The sequence below is a fragment of the Chrysemys picta genome, chromosome 2 (assembly GCF_011386835.1).
Source record: "Chrysemys picta bellii isolate R12L10 chromosome 2, ASM1138683v2, whole genome shotgun sequence".
Lineage (NCBI taxonomy): Eukaryota > Metazoa > Chordata > Testudines > Emydidae > Chrysemys > Chrysemys picta.
In genome coordinates this window covers 48,074,983-48,092,601 of record NC_088792.1, presented here as the reverse complement: position 1 = coordinate 48,092,601, position 17,619 = coordinate 48,074,983, and the positions used below count along the sequence as shown (strand labels likewise).

The 17,619-nt window shown below is 39.9% G+C and overlaps 1 protein-coding gene across 17 annotated transcripts in view; it reads right to left on the bottom strand.

Annotated features, from left to right (window-relative positions):
• The window catches only part of VPS50 (VPS50 subunit of EARP/GARPII complex), a 174,644-nt gene that overhangs the window by 139,032 nt on the left and 17,993 nt on the right, over positions 1 to 17,619 (bottom strand). For 10 of the 17 annotated variants that reach the window (XR_010598256.1, XR_010598255.1, XM_065583093.1 and 7 more), the window contains 6 exons: positions 9,198 to 9,320; positions 8,489 to 8,560; positions 7,382 to 7,435; positions 2,384 to 2,454; positions 1,805 to 1,922; positions 1,682 to 1,717 (listed from right to left, as the gene is read on the bottom strand). Coding sequence is in view for 15 of the 17 variants with exons in the window: in XM_065583093.1 (XP_065439165.1) it covers positions 1,682 to 1,717; positions 1,805 to 1,922; positions 2,384 to 2,454; positions 7,382 to 7,435; positions 8,489 to 8,560; positions 9,198 to 9,320 (474 nt within the window). In the remaining 2 variants the exon portion in view is untranslated. Of the gene's footprint in view, positions 1 to 1,681; positions 1,718 to 1,804; positions 1,923 to 2,383; positions 2,455 to 7,381; positions 7,436 to 8,488; positions 8,561 to 9,197; positions 9,321 to 9,678; positions 9,782 to 17,619 lie in introns of all 17 variants that reach the window. The other 7 variants (XM_065583100.1, XM_065583097.1, XM_065583102.1 and 4 more) reach the window with 1 other exon arrangement.

Below are 17,619 nucleotides of genomic sequence, written 5' to 3'. Positions count from 1 at the left end.
TTTGCTGGGGACAGAAATTCCCTTCTTGGAATAAGACGATTTAAAAAGTGCTCAGTGACTTTTCAGCAGGCCCATGCAGGAGTTTCAGATGGCTGATGCTTTACATTCCACACCTACTGTGAAGGTTTACTGTATGAAAATAAGGGGTTAATTCAAGCAGGAGCCAATGCAGGTACATGGAAAAGTGGACAATGACTTCAGATACCCCAGTTTACCAACTTTAAGGTAAATTGTCATTAGCTCTCAAGTTTGACCTCCACCCATATTGAGTTAAACAGCTTGTAAAAACTGGAGGGAGGATCCAGGTGGGAAAAATTGAAACAAAGAACTTCGGGGTGGATAAAACAAATGGACCCTGAAGGAGAAAGGAGCGAAGGCAAAGACTGAACTAAACCCCAGTCCGCAGAGGCTGGTGCGTCTGCTTTGTTCCCACTGTTGAGATTAAATGATATTTTGATTTAGGAAGGCTGTGTTGGATCACTGTATTCACCACCAGTCACATCTCCAAAAGCAAAAGACTTGAAGATGCCAAATCGATCCAGACGTGCTGAGCAATTACGGTTGTTACACAGAGTGCTCTACTCTGGGGACCCACCATGAGAGTCAGAGAACTGTAGAATTCCACTCTGAGACAGAACAGGAGTACTTGTGGCACCTTAGAGACTAAGGAATTTGAGTATAAGCTTTCGCGGGCTACAGCCCACTTCATCAGGTGAAGGTGCAGGGCCTGTCACCTCACAGCGTGCACTCAGAAAAACCTGACGAGACAAAGGTGCAGTTGGCTCTGCACTGCAGCATTTGCCTCTCTGCAACTGTCTCCTATTGCAATCCTCTTACCCACTCCATTCTACCAACGACACCCTCTTTTCATTTTCCACTCATCTGTACACTCCTCCATGCTCTTAATGGAAGGCCCTCCCCACCTCTGTTCACCAAGCCAGAACCTCTCCTCATTCAAATCCCTCCTGAAAACCCAATTTCTCCATGTTGCCTACAAGTAGCAAGTTAAACGATATAAAAAAATTAATGGAATTCTCAAAACGTGCATACATCCTGGAACCTTGAAACCCCTTGAGCTTCCTCACACTCTGCTGGCCGCCCCCACCCACTGGGGGGCGGGGGGAGAAAGAGAGTAAAAAACACAGCTGAATGTCACATAATCAATCTATTCCCATCTGTAGCAGAGCCTGTACAGTACATAATCTTGGGCAGTTACATGCTGATGTGAGTATTTTCCTTCGCCTGTACTAAACATATTTGCCAACATGCAACCAGATAAACCTCACCCTCTTTTTGTCCTCCCAGTAAAAGCACATCCTGCTTTAAAACACTGGCATCAGAAAGGACAGACACACATAAATAAGAAAGACCTAACAGAACCCTTATTGTACTAGTTAGAGCCTCAACCCTCAGACCCACATGTCTACAAGGCTCTGCTCATGCACATCCAGTGGCAGAATTGGAGCCTTGAACAGAATCGCAGGCATCTTCCAGTAGATTAGCAGTTTGTGCCATACACACAGTATTTCTGACATGAAAAAGCAAAACTTCTGGTAAATCATTTTATTTTCTTTTTTTAAAAGTGTCCTCTGTGTTAGGAAATAAGAGTGAAAGAAATAAAAAGGATGGAAACAAATGTATACCCATCTACAATAACTATAAAATAGTTGTAAGTACTTACCTCCAACATTTCACTTAAACGTACATCAGTTCTTTGCTAAAAATCGACAGAAAAAAAAAGAGCCATAAGAAAACTACATAATTAAGAAAAATATTTTTACTATTAAAAAAAATCTGCACATACCAGTGTTTTTATTGTTCTCAGAGACTTTAGCAGTCCAATCAGCAATTGTCGTTTTCTTTGATTTGCAAGAAGTCCCAAACTGGCTTGAGTAAAGCCTTCCTTTGCAATATTCAGGTGTCTGCAGAAGTTAACAATACACAGAATAGTCTTATAAAATTATTTATTTTGCATATTAGCTATCAAATAGTCTAACAGGTAGGTCTCAATGCACATTAGAAACTCTGAATGACCAGCACTACTAGTGAAATTCAGCAATTACAGTGACACTAGAGGGAAATTAGAAAGGTGCATTTATCCTTTATCTGGAGTTTGTTTTTAGGTCAATGGTCCATTCCAATAGGAGGCAGAACTTTCAGTTCACACTTTGGACTTAAGTACAGGAATTTACTAGTAATTGTGTTAGTACTGACATCAAAAATAGGAAATAGTTCTAATAAAAGTAATCATTAGTTCATATTAAAGTAAATGAAGGGGTTTCTTTTTGGGAGGGGGGAGGGAGAGTAATTGTGTTTTTAAACCATTTTATTCCCTTTCAATCTCTGAACAGCGGACAAGTGTGTCACTAAGTATGTACCATACCTTCTTCCATTTGTGCAAATGACTGCAGCTAACTGAAGACCAGTTTGTAAAGATGTAACTCGTTCAAGTTCCTACAGAGAAGCAATATTTCAATTTACTCTTCCAAGAATTATACATTGTTGTGTAAAACAAGTCAGATGCTCTCACCAATCTCAAAGTAATTTACATAAACCTATAATCTAGTCCCACATTTCTCAAGCTACAATATATTTCAATCGCCTAATCAGTAAAGGCCAAAGCACTGATGGCATAATGTGATGTTAGAGTTTCCATAAAGGGAAATAAGACAATTTAGAGGTTCTGCAGAAACACTTACAGTCACCCACACACACAAAAAAAAAAAAAAAAACAAGTATCTTCAAAAGAGAATTATTTGGAATCCATTTTTACTGAAGTTGAAAACTCAACATAAAATAGTTTTGCTATATTTATATATTGCAACATTTTCACAAGAATAATATTATTGCCATTAATGAAGTTCAGCCTAATGGAATGATCAAAGCTTCAGGCACACACACAAAGTTTAATTTGCATTAATAAACCAGATATTAGCAAAGCAGGCAAATATGCTATACACAATATTTTGTTTCACAATATTTAGGTATTCACTAGCAATTCAGTACATATCACTTTGCAATGACCCTTAACTGTGACGCACTGAATTTAGGCTGTGACCACTTCAGGGCAAGGAACGCAGCTTTAAGTTTTTTTGTGAAATTCCTACTATATTTTGGGGCTCTTAAAAATAATCACCAGGGATTTTAAACAGCTATTACTTTATCTTTATTTGGCAATACATCGTAGAAAGGTTTGCACACCCCCTATGTAAAAAAAACCTGAACATTTAAAAAAAATGTCTATTGCACTTGTGACAGGGTGTGCATACCCTTCACTAGACAAGAAAGGATTAACTCCACATTATGGGCAGAGGAAGTCCCACCCCCATCAGACCATGCTGGGCATGCTCCAACTGCTTTTCCAGTATAAAAGGGAGCAGACTAGCTCAGTCTAGGCCAGGGGTGGGCCATCTTTTTGGCCCGAGGGCCACATCTGGGTGGGGAAATTGTACGCAGGGCCATGAATGTAGGGCTGGGGCAGGGGGTTGTGGTGCGGGAGGGGGTGTGGTGTTCAGGAGGGGACTCAAGGCAGGGGGTTGGCGTGCAGCAGGGGGCTCAAGGTAGCGGGTTAGGGGACTCGGGGCAGGGGGTTGGCGTGCGGGGTGCTGGAGGGGTTTGGGGTATGGGCTCTGGCCCAGCACCGTTTACCTCGAATGGCTCCAGGGTGGCAGCAGAGCTAAGGCAGGCTCCCTTCCTGCCCTGGCCCTGCACCGCTCCCGGAAGTGGCCAGCATGTCCGGCAGTGGCTCCACCACATGCTGCCCTCGCCTGCGGGTACCACCCCCGAAGCTCCCATTCCCAGCCAATAGGAGCTGTGGGGGGCAGTGCCTGCAGGCGAGGGCAGCTCACGGAGCCCTCTAACCCTCCTCCCCAAGGGGCTGCAAGGACATGGTGCTAGCCGCTTCTGGGAGTGGTACAGGGTCAGGGCAGGCAGGGAGCCTGCCTTAGCCCCACCACGCCACAGGGCTGGCAATCCCACGGGCCGGATTGAAAACCCTGATGCAGTGGAACAGGGAGGGCCCAGGTCCCCCTACCTCAGCCATCATCTCCCGCCCCATCCCAGGTGGCAGCCCCTGACTCTGGCGATTAGGCCGCGGATCCCTGAACCCAAGTGCAGCCATATTGACTCTGGCCATTAGGCTGCAGAGCCCTGAACCCAAGGGCAGCCATACTGACTGCAGCCATTGAGCCACACAGTCTTAAATCCAAGGACAGTCTGGTAGACTAACCACAGTGACACCACACCCATGATTTACCCCAAAGGGAGACAGGGTGTGCTCACACCATGACAGCACTGTATTTCAAAATGTGACAGGTGCTTTCCAAATACAGAGAAGGGTGTGGTCTCTACTTTAAACTTCTACAATACAAAATCTGATTCAAATTTAAAAATCTGACCTGAACTAACTAGGTCATTAAATCCTAAGTCATTCTAACACCATCTTCTGTTCAAAATAATCAAAGATATACTATGGAAGTAAGATATCTTTGGTTTAGAAAAGTCAGAAACTAGATCCTGGTTTGAGCAATGGCTTAAATTCTATTCAAAGATTGTTAGGTACAGTATGAAGCAATCTCCCCTTTAAAAAAGCTTTGAATAGCAAAGGCTTTTGCAGAGGGTCATGACTTCCTTTTTCATGAAAAGTGCATTTAATAATAAATCTAATCTAATAGATGGCATTCAATTGAAATATTTCTGCCTGTATGAATGCAGTAAAACTTGTCCTTTGGACACACTCAGATTGCATAGATTAGGGACTGGGATGGAGTGCAGCTATTAGGTTCCTAGGGACAAAACCCTCAGTCCAATACCCAGACTCAAGCTGGGCAGATGTACTCCCTTCCCTCAGCCAGATACAGAGTGGCTCTGCAGTGCCACATCAACCCAGCAGCTGCAACAGTCCTTTTAAAAAAAAAAAAAAGTGCTCCTCTTTCAGGGAAGAAGATACCAGAGAATCTGCAGAATGGAAAATCCACTTGCCCTGTCTATTCCCCATTAGGCCCCACAGGAAGTCCTTACAGAAGAGGACCCTACTTTATACAGGGGATGCATATCACCTCTGTGACCTCCTTCCAAACATACAGTGGAAATGCACTCGCTTCCAGGGGATCCTGTGCAGGGTGAGGAAGCAAGGATAGGATTTGCTGCTAAATATGAGCTATCATCATGAAGTATGGAACACAGTTATTAAATACATCCCAGTGAGTCAGTTGGAATGCAAGCACTCAGCCCCTCAGATAGGATTCTCTTAGACACTTGCAGGATAGCACACCCTATTTTAAAGTTTGAAAAGTCATGATATTGAATCCAGAGACACAAATAGCTCCTAAGGAGCCCTAGCTATGCAGTTAACATGCTCAGACTTTCTAAACAGGATTATTGACTCAAACACACAACTAAGGGGCTTTTAAAGTGCCTCTTATTGGCCTGATAGATTTTTAACCATCCCTTTGGAACCACTGAAGCAGTGTGCGCTCTTGTATAAATCCATACATAGTCCTGTTTCAAGCCGCACTAAAAGGCTCTGTACTATGAAATTAATCCCTACTTGTAATGATCTGTGTGTGCACAATAGCCCATTTGGCAATGCAGGCATCTTAAAATTAAGAAGTAAGATATCGGAAGAACATTATGGAATTATGAGTGGGGAAGGGTTTGTAATAGTGAAGCTGTTGTATACAATAAAAAACAAGATCCAAAACAGAAACTCTTTGTCAGAGTCTGCCTCAATTGTCCATAAACAGCCTCTTTAAAAAAAATCTTTTTATTAAATGAAAATGCTTCTGATTCCTATAAGATGTCAGATGGGGATAAATTAATAGTAGCTGTTTTCCTTCATAGGTGTAATTATAGTTTCAATCTCTGGATTTTAACTTTGGGATGAAAAGACAATACTTGTCATTGTCAGATCTCCTCCTCCTCCAGAGAAAAGTCAGGCTAGGAACACACTCCTGTGGGGATGGAGAAACTGTTTTAATGTTTCACTCTAGGATACTGATGGACCTACCTCATCTGACACTTCCAACAGACTATGGCTCTCAGCCTTTGAACATTCTACCAATGCTTCAGTGGAATACTATGACAATGTATTATCAAGAAATATTGACAGGCTAGAATCTCGACACCCACTCACTTTATGCCTTACCAATGAATCGCCACAGTTTACAGATGCTTTGCAAATGATGAAGCAACATGGAAGAAAGCTGAAGTGTCAGTGGCAAAGGCAATACACTAACTCAAAGACTGCTGCCACAGACACTGGGTTATTCTTACACTGGGGAAACAAAAGGTTGGTTGTCCTCTCCCTCAGCTTCAGCAAAACCTCATCCAGTGCAATTCTTCAGAACTGTGGACATTTCATACTACTGTGATGGGGGCCTCATTAGAATCTACATTCAATTGGCAAAATGATGAATCCAAGTTTCCTTGATTCTAATGGTCTAATTTGTTTCTTTGAGGAATCCTCACTTTGATTTGCGGAAAAGATGAATCAGATCCTGGCTGACCGGACCAATCTCCTGAGAGCACTATCAGAATAAGAGGATATTAAAGCTATCATTGAAGTCTCTTGGAAGTGCCATGTCCAACTTACTTGTCTATTGGACACACTTCTCATGACTTGGTAGGGACCAGTGGGAAGTTTGGAATTTGTTACTGATGAGGATTGTTAATGCCTTCTTCATGGAAGCAAGGTGCAAGCCATCCTTCAACATAAACAGCAGTGAGGCTCCTGCTCAAGCCCCCTCCGTCTGCTACTTCATCTATAGCCTCCCATTTCTGGAACATCTTATGATGATGTTAGAACAGCTCCCATGATATCTCAATCTCGTGTTCTTGATTCTTATCAGTCTGGTTTTAGACATGAGTTTAGTGTAAGAATTTAGTTCCTACTGGCAATGGAAACACCACACAACTACTTTTGGATTGTCAGCTGGAGAGTCAATGCCAGATTTGTTGGATCAATAGAAAGCTTTTAAAACCACTGACCAAGTAGTTTGCCTCATCTTCAGAGGCTTGTTTGAGCTAATGGAATGCCCTTTCATTACGTTCATTCATTCCTCAGGTAATTAGTAGTAGCAGTATTCTTTGACAGGACTTTTAACTGATTTTCCCATTTTTTTAAAAAATAGGGTTGATTTGCAATTGATTACTATATTGATTTAAGCATCTAGGTGCACTGATGGTGGGTATCAACATGACTTAAGTAAAATAGCCACAGGATATAAGAATTTAAGAGACTACACTCTCCCATTGATTACATGAATGGATCCACAATTGTGTCTGAAAAACAGATCAAGTTGAATTACAGTAACATTAGCTGGTGTGATTTAATAATTCACAGAAGGCATTTACAATATAATACATCAGTTCATTATCTTACCTTAACATATGCAGGCTGCTTTTCAAGAATCAAGTCTGCAACCTTTTTAGATACCTTGAAGGGGAAAATATTATATGTGAGGTATCTGGAAAGTATCCAATCTCTATGCTGAAAGATCTGCATTAAGAACTCTGAAGATTTCCTGTAATTCTTAACATTCTTAATCATACATTGATTAATACATATGCCAAGAAAGAAGTAAACATTCTAAGATAATGACCACACTTCTCCTGCAAATAAAAACAGATGTATGTTTACAGCTCCATTTGGGAATTAGTAGATGTTTTCAAATTAACCTTTTAGCCCTTTACCAGCTAAAGAGCACACTTGAGTAAAAATAGAAAAGACATGGAGCACTGGAGCCTGATATATTCTGTTTTCCATGTTATTAGTGTGCAATTACAAATTAACCACCTACACTGGAGATTAAACAAACTACAAAGGAAACTTTCCTTTCATACAAATACCATATTATATATAATTTATGCTAGTTTATAATCATCCTGTGCATGGCAAAATCAACTTAAGTTTTCCTTTGGCGTGCAAGACATAAGCATTTTAAAATTATGTTTTGCACTGCTCTGAATTAAATCATAAACGAAGGTCTATTCTATTCTGAGAATTACACCCTATATTAAATTTAAAAAATAAGCATCTTTCCAGCATACATACACATAAGAAAGGTTGAACAAGGAAAAAATACCAAATAAACCATCAGTAATTTATATAGAAAATCATGTTCAAAACAGTTTTCTTCCAGCAAGGGTTAGGGATGTTTAAGGAGACAAGGGCTCAGCACTTGAAGTGAGAGAATGATATATGTTCTTCTTAAGCACTTCTCTCTAACCCTCCCAAAGATGGGAATCAGAGGAGAATCTGGCTGAAGCAGTCAACCAGCTCATCCATCTTGTTGGCTGAGGAGAAATGGAGATGAAGAGGTTCTTAATGTGCTAACTTAACCGGGTTAATACCTTTAGGGATCCAAGATTATTTTCAGCCCCATATCACAATAGTCTTAATAAATATAGTAAGAACTACTGGAACTCACAACACATCAGTGGCATCAAGTTCTACACACTCAACACAGGAGAAAAGAGTTTTACTTACAGCAGCTTGTTGTTGCTTTAATTTGTCTCTGTATTCTTCCATTTCTTGAAGACTAAGAACTGGAGGAAGTTTCTGTATGTAGAAGACAAAATTAAAACCAATGAAAAATGAATGTAGATGAAGTGTACATATAATAATTAAATGCATTTAGGAAACAATGTTATGCTGTCACAATCTAATCTGCATTTAAAGTAAGATAATGATAAACAATGAAAAGTCAGAGTTACATTATGGTGAGTATCCAGTAATGGATAATCAAAATCTCAGAGAGCTTTTTCTTGCATTCAGCAGATTATGTGCACATACACCCCGACCGCCGAATCAACACATAACATATTGTAATTTTGATTACTAACAAAATAAAGCCAAAAATACAGTTTTTCTGCCAAATCTAATCAATTTCCCAGTTTTGATTATTCTGGCCATTTCATAAGCAAATTTGATCTCTGAACTGTTTGGAAGCACAATGGGCCTGATCCTAAAACCACTGAATCCAATGGGAAGATTCCCATTGATATCAATGGGCTTTGGATCAGTCCCTATACAGTCACAGAAAAATCTTAATTCTAGGTTAAGGCAAAAGAGAAAAGTCACACAAATATTGAAGTCAAGATGAAAGGGTGAACATTGACTAAAAATAAATGTCATTGATTAATGTCTTTTAGAATACTGACTTTTTGGGGGGAGGGGGAGGAGGAAGACTTCTTACCTCCAACTCATACTTCACAATATCAAAGGAATCATTGGAAAAATACACTTCTTCAATGCTGTTAATTATTTCTTGCTGGGCTTGAGGATCGGTTGGTTGTTCCCGGAGTTCTCTCAGCTCCTCCTTAACAAAAATATTGATTTTAGTAAATGTTACTACATAGAAGGAACTTTGCACTCTCAAGACAACCTGCTTTCCAAAGCCATTATACAAGTGAGAGCCCTGGGTACAAAACAGAAACAGCTGTATTGTTCAGTCTGTTCCAAATATTGGAAGTGGGAGACTATCCAAATAACAGAACTCATGCTATACTGCTGTGAATTGCCTTGTTATCGCTGTACCAATATACATTTTGTTCATGAAACATGGTACAAATGTCTATGGGGTCATGTCTTTCCCTGGGTGTTCACAATACTTAAGGAACACTCAAAATAAAGCAAAATAGATCGGGGGCTATCTTTCAGAAGTGCTGAGCACTCACCACTTCAATTGAAGTCACAAGGAACCATGTAAGTACTCGGCACTACTTCAAATCACGTCAAAGGGGTTGGGTTTAAAGGCAAAGTTAACAAGCAGAGTCTTTCCTAAATAAATGATAGACATTCTCTGTTAAAATATTGTGATTATTTGTTATGTTCCTGAAAGAATCCGACAAAGTACAGTACAGCAGTCTATTTCCATGAACTAAATTGTTTCAGAATATTTCAAAGTGAATTAAATATATTTGAAAACTAAATAGAGAGCTTTGCCCTCAAAGTTAGCTTTTCTAGTTTAAATAAGCTGAGGGAATATTTGTATAAAAGATTCATGTTGACCATTTCTTAGACGTTAGTGTATTAATTTCTTAGGAGGGAAAAATGACCAGACTTATGTTAGTGAGCTTCGAGCAAGTTAGAACACACACACACACACACACACACACACACACACACACAAAAACCAGAAAGATGAGGACATCAATCGGTGACCTAACTCCTCTATAATCAGTCAAATCAGCAACATATCTATTAGATAGCAAAGAATCATGCCACACAACACCAATCCCACTGGCCCCTGCTAATGTCAGGCAATATCTTAATGGTTAATAACTAAGATTGACTGATTATTTTTTTTAAAAGAAGAAAGACATCCAACTTCTATCATTGCCCATACAAATTGCCCATAACCCTCAGGCAATTAGACAGCTACTACATCAGACACCTAACTGACAGATGATAAAAATCAGAGGACTCCAGAAATTTTGAATTGTGCTGCCACCTTCTCAACAACTGTACCCAAACAAGGTAGGTTTGGCAGGGAGAGGGATAAAAAGATCAGCCTCAAGTGATGATATAGTAAGCAAAGTCCAAATGAACATTTTTGAGGTAAAATGGTATTTTGCCATCCCCTAGGAAGTGTAAATCTTCAATACCATTGCTCCTTGCTTTAAAAAAAAAAAAAAAAAAAAAAAAGGGGCACACAGACGCACACACGCAAGCTATGCAGTTGTGCTGGATGGAACACCAAACTGCATGTAGTGCCTCAGCAAGTAAATAGGACTAAAATTCGATTTTAGACAGTTTGGCATTGGTCCCCTCCAGACATGGATCTGTACCATCAGAGCCTCAATCCAGTCCACCCTTCCTTTTAAAGTTAGAAAAGCCTTAAGAGAACAATACTCTATTTTGCCTCAGATGGATGACAGTATGGTAGCCCAAATCTACCAAGTACTTCCACCTGCAATATTTCCACTCTGCAGAAGCTAAACGAAAAATCTCATTTGTTTCCACAACCAGAGCACAGGAATTTAAACAGTCTCTCTGCCATCTCCATGCCACGTATTTTATTTGCAATAGGTTGTCTGTGTACCAATGGGAGCTTTCAGGAAGACAGACAGCATTTAGGAGGTATTTTGTTAATAACCATAGACAAATCCTATCATCCCCACCAGGTCACCAACAGAATGGTCCACTGGCTGAGTAGTACAATCCCCAATGAGCCATGTCTGGAGGGGACCAATCCCAAGTTGTCTCAAAATGAATTTCCGCCACATTCACATGCTGAGGCACTATATGTGCAGGATGGAACACCAAACTGCAACCTCATGGCTTGACAAGTACAATGAAATTACATTTATCTGCAACTTCAGATGGAGGCTATATTAAAATAAAACTGGTGGTTTGAAAATAAAAATGTGTGGGAGGTGAGAGTTCTTCTGAACAGAGGAGAAAAAAAGTCACTACTTGGCTCTCACCAATAAGAAAAAATGTGGGAATTTTTGTTTAACTTTTTATTCAGGCAAAGTTACAATAAAACATTGATATACTACATCATACATTACTTATTATATATTCAGGATCAGGTTAATATTCAAAGAATCTACTATTTTATTATGGAGAGTAGATTTGGTCCAACCCTTTACAACTTCAGATATCTACATACAGTCAACACCAAGAAATTTAAGCTAAACTAAGATATTCAGTAAATACAATGAACCATTTTCATCATTTTTGGGGTAAACCCACCAAATTCTATGCAGTTACCGAGGATGAATCTGACCAACTGAGTATGTTTTAATTATAAAGAGTGATCTTAGCTTCAAACTTTGAGAAACTGCACTAATTCCCACTGATTAATTTTTGCATGTTTCACTGTAACACTAGCCAGGAGGACTGGAGCTGACTTGCAGTTTCACTCAAACTATGCTCAGACAGCAAATCGAAGATTCCAGGAGAGGTTTGCTCCTTTAATCCAAAGCCCTTCGTGATTTTGTTTTTTCCAGGGGAGAAGACGACAATTTTTTAATTTATTGGTTTATTGCAGGGTTTTTTTCTCACCACAACACAAAAAACGCCACAAATCTCTAAAACAAAAGAAACATTTTGACTCATCCAACAGTATGCAACATTCCAGCTTGTCAATTTAGGACTAGACAGTCTAACCACTAGTGTATTATTTGGTCAACCCAACCCTCATAATTCACGTTTATAACAGCTACAACATTTAAATACTTTTCTTTATAAAGGAAATAGACCAGGTCAAAAACTATGTCTGACTTCTGTGAAAAGAACAAATCTGAAGTCAGTAAGTTGTCCACAGCCAGCCAAAAGGTTTAACAGTAGCACACACTAGCATTTAGGACATAAAAATTAAAGAGTCAGTCAATCCTTTACTCCCCAGAGCAGTAGGGGTTGGACATGATATTAGTATCTCTCATGGAAAGTTTCTCCCACTGCCTCAACTGGTTGCAACTGGGCACAGAATGTACCTAAACATCCTCGGGTTCACTGTGAGGGACTCACAATTAGCATGAGGGACCCTGTCCCAGAGGTTGTTCCTGTTAGAGGGGTAAAAGACAAACATTTCTTAGAAGGGAGGAGTAACAGGCTTGCCTTTCACAAAAAGCCAAAATACCACCCTGGGTCAAGGCTCCATAGCATAGAACACTTCACAAGTGGAGTTGTCCCAGGCTATGTACTAACTCTGCACATCTGCTGAATGCCCCACACCAAAGTGCCCAACTTTATAATCCACCCTGATTGGCTCAGAAGTCCCCCGACATAGTAGTGTGGTTGCACAACCACAATTCCACCAACAGGGGGCCTCAGTCTTTGTTCCACTGGGCAGAGACATGAGATTTTAGGCAGTAAATCTGATGCAGGATTTTTAATCTACCAGTGGCCGTGTTTTACAAATACTTAAATCCCCACAAACCCTTAAAAGTCACTGCAAAATACAAACAAAACCTCTACAAAGAGAATCCCAAATGATAAATAAATATAATAGAGAGCATGGGAAGAAAAAAAGTCTTTATGCAATCAGTTTTGACTTTAATAGGCTCACTAAATAGTCCCTAGCTCCCCACATTATTCAAAATAATGTAAATTCATACTTTACATCAAAACAAGAGAGACCCAAAAAAGCAACGCACTGAACATAAGAATGGCCATACTGGGTCAGACCAATGGTCCATCTAGCCCAGTATCCTGTCTTCAAACAGTGGCCAACTGTTTTTCTGGAAGAGTAGAAAGAGCAAAGGGGGTAACATAACAGCATGAAGTCAGTGACCCATCTGTACTAACATTTTTCACAATGGAAGAAAAATAAACCAACAGTAATTGCTTGCTCTGATATTTTGAAAAAAAAAATGGGATTTCAAGCTTCTTGAGTTGGAGAGACTTAATAGTGCTTCTGGTGAGATGCAACAGAGGGTCCTGTGGCACCTTTAAGACTAATAGAAGTATTGGAGCATAAGCTTTCATGGGTGAATGCCCACTTCAGACGCAAGTGAGATGTGCCGCTCAAGAGTTAAAGTAACAAAATAGAAGGACGCATGATTACGTGAAATAGGTTATATCACTGCGTGCAGTAATTTTTTCATCTTATTTCCATAAGTAAACAGATAGTCTCTTTGAAAATGTTACTTCTTTCAACCCCAGCTGTTGTGATTGACTATGTTTAGGTGCCATCTGGTGGAAAACCTGTGAAACTGTAGTTCAAAATATACATTTACCTAAGAAAGCTTAGTTCAGGGGCAATTTTCACAAAGTCCTACTCTTCACCCAGATTTCTAGTGGGCGTTATGGATGCATGATGAGGTTGAGGAATCTACCCAAGATCAATGACTAAAGAACAAACATTTTGGTGGTCTGATATAAGCCATGGTCATCAGTGGATAGCAATCTTAATATGCAAGTATATACATACACTGGGCAGTTGAGCAGTAAGAAAGATGTTTAATGGACTGGATGGTACATGGATTGGTAATTGGATATCAAGCCTGTTACGTCTACGTCAGGGGTCAGCAACCTTTCAGAAGTGGTGTGCCGAGTCTTCATTTATTCACTCTAATTTAAGGTTTTGCGTGCTAGTAATACATTTTAAAGTTTTTAGAAGGTCTCTTTCTATAAGTCTATAATATATAACTACTGTTGTATGTAAAGTAAATAAGGTTTTTTAAATGTTTAAGAAGCTTCATTTAAAAATAAATTAAAATGCAGAGCCCCCCGGACAGGTGGCCAGGACCCAGGCAGTAAGTGCCACTGAAAATCAACTTGCATGTCGCCTTCGGAACGCGTGCCATAGGTTGCCTACCCCTGGTCTAGGTCATTAGCTTGAATCCAGCCCATAAAAAACAAGATAAAATTTATGTCTGAAGAGCGCTGTACAATAATTGTTACCATCTTACAGCTTTTTGATGGCTTATATGAATGACTTTTGGTCTCAATTCTGTTCCCAGTGAACGTGTATGCATAACATCATACACCACTACCAAATTTGGCATCCTTGTTGGCTCTCTCAGCAAAGTGGCAAGAACTGAATGAACACAACAATTAGGTACCCTCTCACCCATAGAAGATGGTCCGCCCAGATTAGGTTTAAGGCACCTTGATATGGATGTACAGTACTGGTCCTGGAGATAACTGAAGGACTTCACTTAGCAAGAACTGTCAATCCAGCACTAAACTAACACACAAAACATGAAGTTCCCCAACTCTAGAGAAGAAAGCAGTACTGGGGTCGCTTGCACTGATCTTATTGACTGGTTGTGGAATGGATTTGCACGTTAAGGGGAGATTGCCTGCATGTAGCTGCTATACACAAAAGAGAGGAGGAGAGGCTGCTCTGGATTTAAAAGCATGAATAAACCACTTTCATCAGTCTCAACTTCTGAGCTCACCAAGGAGGTTTTCATTGCCCGAAGACATGTGCTCTAGTCAGGTGTAGCAAGGAACAGAACACATTTAGAGGCACATGGTTTCTTGCCCTCACAACACACTGTATTTTATTTTAAAAGGAGTCTACTCTAACCTGATGCTTTAATGTCCTTTAGAAAATCATTTCCTAGCAGTCTCCTGGATAAATCAGAGCTTTGTGTCAGTACACAGAGACTCCTGTTACAAGCTAGTTTAAAACTCAATGTACTGTAAAATATCATCCATAAGGAACAGGTGGCTGATTTAAAAACAACAAAATATTCAAAGGCTGGGGACTGGGACAGATTAATCTGTACTCTGGGCCACTGCAAGTGAAATCACCTAACTTTGTCATCTGAATGTTTGACTCCAAGTTTTGTTGGTGTCTTTTTTCCCGAGCTTTGCAATCACACAGGGGGGGGGGGGGGGGAGAGTATTTTAAAACACTTGAATTTCTAACATTTTCCAAACTACTGGACACAGCAAACTTTGTGAGATGGAAGAAGTGTTAAAATTCTGGACCTCTCTGAACATTTATATGGAAATCACAGATATTAAATATCCTGGATCTAGACCTACATCTAGATCTCTTTATAGAATTAGCAGTTATGCACTGGAAGATGATTCTGCACAAAACTAAAAAGTGGTAATGTTATGATGACACAACTAACAAAGTGACTGAGAAAAGGGAAAGCAATACTATATTAACCTTCCCCAGAAGGACTACAGTCTCAGGAGGTTGTTCCACCAAACATTAAGAAAAAATCCTGGGCTGTCCTACACATTCTTTTCTGGACAAGCTAGATGGCTTGGTTCTCTTTCCATGGTCTGTGCCAAACATGCTGTTCATACACACACTAATCTACAAATAGACCTCACCATACACTAGGACTACAAACACGCCATCATAAACTACAGCTCCTAGCCTGCCCAAGCTCAACTGGACTGGTTCTCAGTAACTAAAGCCACCAAGGGCTAACCCAACCCCTCACCACTGAGAGGAGAGGATGTTCCAACACACCCTGTGCGCAAAACTTAAAGATTTGTTTCTTAAAGATTCACTATCCCCCAACCCTTCAGTTAAGTTCTGAAAAAAGCTGTCTGAGACGTCCAACTAGTGCTCCAGCCCCACAAAACTTAACACACATTGGCAGGGGGGCGGGGGGGACTAGCATTCAGGCATTTTCACATCATAAAACTTTCTCCTCCTCCAGCCCCACTTGCAGGACATTTTTAAAAGAAAAAAATCAATAATGCAAGTCTTTTAATATAAAAGAGCTCATGTAAATTCATCAATCCCAACATTTATTCAGAACAGACTGCGATAAAGAAATTGGGGACAGAGTGAGTCATATGGCAGTCACACAGAGAACAACAGATACACCAAGGAACAGAAAAAATAAATTAGCATGTTATTAAAGTGTATGTGTTCAAATGCATCCATTTCTCCCAGGATGAAGTGAGTCACTTATGCATTCTTTACAGTTAGGAATTCAGCAGGCAGTGTGGTGATATTATTAAGATGTCTGTTCATGGACTGGTATATTTTTGGAAGTTTTCACATCAGGACAGCCCATCTCCTATAAAATAGGTTCAAATCACTTACGCTGCCAATATACCATTTCTCTTACCAAATGGTCTGCAAAACTAATCACATGTTCATGGTAGGAACACTTTATCCTGCCAGTTTTAATACTGCATGCATCCTTGCAGGATAACACTGCTGATCAGAGGGGTCCCTTTACTGTATAAGGTCACCAAAACACACCCAACAATGGAGAGAGATAGGCCAGTGGAGAATACTTCGTTGAACTATTACTGGTCCTGAAGTTGTGCATTTTTAAATAGACCATTACATGCTCAAATACTGGATTTGTCTCCAGACATTTCCTGTATCCCTTGCCCTTCTGAGTCCTGTGTTTTGTTTTGACTTATGCAAATAGCAAGCTATAGATGTGAAATCACCACTTCACCTGCATTTCAGAAGACGCTGCAGGGATAAGGGGTGGTTTCAGGTGGCTCATCCTGCTATTTACTAGAATGCCTCACTCAAAAGTGGCTGGACCATATTATAGAAAAGGGCAATAAAAATGATTAGGAGTATGGAAAAGCTTCCATATGAGGAGAGATTAATAAGACTGGGACTCTTCAGCTTATTAAAGAGAGGACTATGGATATGATGGAGGTCTATAAAATCATGACTGGTGTGGAGAAAGTAAATAAGGAAGTCTTATTTACTCCTTCTCATAACACAAAATCTAGGGGTCATCAAATGAAATTAATAAGCAGCAGATATAAACATGCAATCACACAGGGGGGAAAAGAGTATTTTAAAACACTTGAATTTCTAACGTTTTCCAAACTACTGACACAGCAAACTTTGTGAGATGGAAGAAGTGTTAAAATTCTGGACCTCTCTCTCTCTGAACATTTATATGGAAATCAGCAGCAGATATAAACATGAGGCTATATCCCCCAAGGATCTGTACTGGGACCTGTGCTGTTCAACTTATTCATAAATGGAAAAAGGGGAAACAGTGAAGTGGCAAAGTTTGCAGGCAATACTAAATTACCCAAGATAGTCAAGTCCAAAACTGACTGCGAAGAGTTACAAAGGGATCTCACAAAACTGGATTATTGAGCAACACAATGAAATTCTAAGTTGATAAGTGCAAAGTAACATTGATATGTGTAAAGCACACTGGAAAATATAATCCCAACTATACATACAAAATGATGGGCTCTAA